At 45.7% G+C, this 3,423-nt stretch overlaps 1 protein-coding gene across 1 annotated transcript; it reads right to left on the reverse strand.

Annotated features, from left to right (window-relative positions):
• Positions 1-1,291: 1,291 nt before the first annotated feature.
• LOC147904715 (putative aquaporin PIP2-8) lies at positions 1,292-2,945 on the reverse strand. The gene is made up of 4 exons (XM_087388051.1): positions 2,534-2,945; positions 2,112-2,407; positions 1,867-2,007; positions 1,292-1,760 (listed from the first exon to the last, which is right to left on the reverse strand). The coding sequence occupies exons 1-4, from the start codon at positions 2,817-2,819 to the stop codon at positions 1,638-1,640; spliced, it is 846 nt and encodes a 281-aa protein (XP_087244177.1). The 5' UTR covers positions 2,820-2,945; the 3' UTR covers positions 1,292-1,637.
• Between the last annotated feature and the right edge of the window lie 478 nt (positions 2,946-3,423).

Consider the following 3,423-nt stretch of genomic DNA (forward strand, 5'->3'; position numbering starts at 1 on the left):
GCTTGGTGTGCAGAAATTGGGATTAAGCTCGAGGGGGAGTGTTGAGATATCGAGCTCCACTCGTGATATGCCAGGGTGACCATTGTGCATTTATGTCACTGACTTGTTAGTTGCAGATGCAGTTGGTACATTGCCCATGAATAATAGCTGGATGACAGCTATCTTTATATACTCTAGTTAGTGGCTCAGTTAGTATGCCACCTAGGTTAGTTGAGTTTGGTTTAAGACCCACATATAGGGTTCATCTATTCCTTTTATATTAAGAGAGAGTTCTTTTGGCTTTCACAACTAAGAAGAGGAAAACTGTTTTCAGCCTCCACCTTTGTACGTATTCCCCCATTGTGTATGTGAGAAAGCTGCAAGTGAGACTCCTTACTTCTCTCCCACTCTCTTTACATCTACCTCAAAGATACCAAGTACACAGTTTAGTATCTCACAAGTGCTAGTGCAACAAATTATAAATCAAGAGTATCAAGATGCACTTAACTTTCCTATGTTATTCACCTCTTTTTCATACCTTATGATACATAACATCTTACTTTGTGAACATCCTTGCAACAAAATAATGATTTAGCCTAGAATTAAACCTAAGGACTTAAATTAACCATAATAAAGGCATTAAGGGCAAGTTTATGCGCAAGCATTCATGCTCCCTTCGTGTCATGCAATTAGTATAGGCACACTTATATACACCCATCTAAATTCCTTTGGGCAAAAAGGTTAAGGATTTAATTATATAGGATCTATTTGGTGGGCATAAACGTTGCCTTATTAAATACTTAAAGATGCCAAAAGGCACTACTATCTCAAAGAATTAAATACTTAAAGATGCCAAGAGGCACTACTATCTCAAAGATGCCAAGTACACAATTTAGTATCTCCCAAGTGGTAGTGCAACTTATGAATCAAAAGCATCTAGCTCTTTTGGAACATATCTCTTAACTTTACTCGCTTTCTAGTGTCTTATGATGCATTCATTCCTACACAATTCACATTAGAAATATGTTATTACACATTTATTTACTTCTAACGTGTCTTTTATGTTTGCTCGAAGAATTCCTCACTTATGTGATTGATGAAAGACCGTTTGGAAATCAAAATAGCCTCTTGTGAATTATGTTTACTTTCATGGAGGACGCTCCCTGCCTCTAGAAACGGCCATATTCGTTTTCAAAAAATGTCGCTCTCAAAAGAAAAGAGAGAGTGACGAAGATAATGACTTCCCTACCACTCAAAATATAAAGTCAATATTTCCGTAGCTTGCTGTCACCTCTATGCAAGGACACATGAATAAAGAAATGGAGGAATCAAAACTTTACCACAAACTGAGTGACAAGATAAGCGTTCTGCTCCTAGTATGAGCTTGCATTTTACGTTTGATCTTCACATACAGTTGCTCATCTCGTAAACCATACCTTATGTAACAGGCGTCCTGTGGTTTCGCACTTCGCAGTTGAAACAATATGCTCGTGTAGGCCATGCGGGTTGTGAAGATTAGCACAAAATAGAAGTCAAATACGGAAGAAGGTCTGGAAGTTTACAACCTAAATGGGCATGGAAAGCTAAGGAAACAAGACAAACAATGTTTCACCACTGCCACACCGCCCACTGCGGGTGCACCCAGCGCTGGTTGCAGTTTAGATATTGCTTGGCTGGCTGCGGAAAGAGCCCAACGCCTTGTATGCCCCTGCTCTCAGGATGTATTGGTGGTAAGCTGCGGCGAGAGCGGCTCCAATGAAGGGTCCGACCCAGAAGATCCACTGCGCATCATAGGGAAACACTCAGGAAAAGCGGGCAACAATACTACTTTGTCTAAATTACCTAGGAAGCGGGGTTGATGCCTGCGGAAGTTCAAGGAATTCTTACATGCTCGTCCCAGGTCTTGTCGTGGCCGTAAATAACAGCAGCCCCGAAGCTCCTGGCGGGGTTGATGCCAGTGCCTGTGATGGGAATGGTGGCAAGGTGAACCATGAACACTGCAAAACCAATGGGGAGTGGTGCTAGAACCTGCCAGAGCAACTCAGCCTTAGTCCTAAGTCATGTCTCTCTCTCTCTCTCTCTCGTACTGGCACAAGAGCTTACTCCAAAGCTAGCCTAGCATAATCACATACCGGAACGTGAGAATCCCGAGCATTTCTCTTTGGATCTGTGGCCGAGAACACCGTGTAGACAAGAACAAACGTTCCAATTATCTCAGCCGCTAGCCCAGTGCCCTTAGAGTAACCCGGAGCCACGCTGTTAGCTCCTCCCCCAGATTGCACGTAGTAGTGTCTCTGAAAGGCCTTCACCAGACCAGCTCCGCAAATAGCTCCAAGACACTGTGCAATTATGTAGAACACAGCACGAGGGAGTGACACTTTTCGGGCAAGGAACAGCCCAAAGGTCACCGCGGGGTTGATGTGCCCACCTGCGAAAGTAGCAGAACATCCATCACGTTCAGTCACGTTGAGCTCCACACAAGCAACAGACAACTAGTCGCTTAGCTCAACGAGAGCAAGAGAGAACTATTTGAGCTCACGAGCGGAGCTGATACCTGAGATTCCAGCGGTGCAGTAGACGAGCACAAAGATCATGCCTCCAAAAGCCCAAGCAATTCCGAGGATCCCCACACCACCACAGGTCTTAGCCTCAGAAGCGCCGATGACGGTGGCAATGGTGATGTAGAGGAAGAGGAAAGTGGCGATGAATTCAGCGATACAGGCACGGTAGAAGGACCAGAGGGCGAATTCGTTGGTATCGACGAAAGGAGCGGGGGGGGGGTCACTGTAATCCTTAGGGGCGACACCCTGCTCCATGTCTTTGGAACCTTCTTTGGTCATGGTGGAGGGGAAGGGGAGTAATCGGAAACTGGAAAGAAGGAAGGGAGGGAGAGTGGAGGCGATGCTAGAGATGCATCAAGCGGAGCTTAAAGCAGCAGCTATGGCGACTGTGAATAGAAGCTCAACACGAGCATATATTGTGTGCAAGCAGCTAAGCTCAAGCCCATATTTAATCAAAGAATGAGAGAGACGATCATGTTAATTTAATTAAAAAATAAACGCCACTGATTTAAAAGCTAGCCACTCTCATCACGCCACGTGCCGGCCATTTTCACTATCCTGGAAAATATTTACTTGCATTTTTTTAAAAGTCCAGCAGCCAGCTTCTTCTGGGTGTTTCCGCAGCGTGGGCCAATGGATTGGGCGACACGTCAGGCTTAGTGAGCACACGTGGGCCATAGCGTTGGGTGGGTCCCGCGGTCCGCCTGAGTGCGCAGCCGACCATTTGAAAAGGGGTCCCGTTGGGCGGCGCCTGTCATTATAGTGTGCCACAAAAAAACAAACAAAAACCACCCTGTCCGAACCCTGACGTCTGACCCCCTTCGTCCTTGGGCGGCCTCCATTATCCATCCCCCCCAAAGAGGCACCTGGACTCAATTTCCTT

The sequence above is a fragment of the Dipteris shenzhenensis genome, chromosome 2 (genome assembly GCF_047967505.1).
Source record: "Dipteris shenzhenensis isolate YYH24624 ecotype China chromosome 2, Dip_SZ_1.0, whole genome shotgun sequence".
Taxonomy (NCBI): Eukaryota; Viridiplantae; Streptophyta; class Polypodiopsida; order Gleicheniales; family Dipteridaceae; genus Dipteris; species Dipteris shenzhenensis.

Coding starts and splice junctions, on each gene's coding strand:
- LOC147904715 (XM_087388051.1), bottom strand. CDS start 2,819: ATGACCAAAGAAGGTTCCAAAGACATGGAGCAGGGTGTCGCCCCTAAG. Junction 2,008..2,111: donor CTCGGGATTCTCACGTTCCG/GTATGTGATTAT, acceptor TTGCTCTGGCAG/GTTCTAGCACCACTCCCCAT. Junction 1,761..1,866: donor ACAAGACCTGGGACGAGCAT/GTAAGAATTCCT, acceptor TATGATGCGCAG/TGGATCTTCTGGGTCGGACC.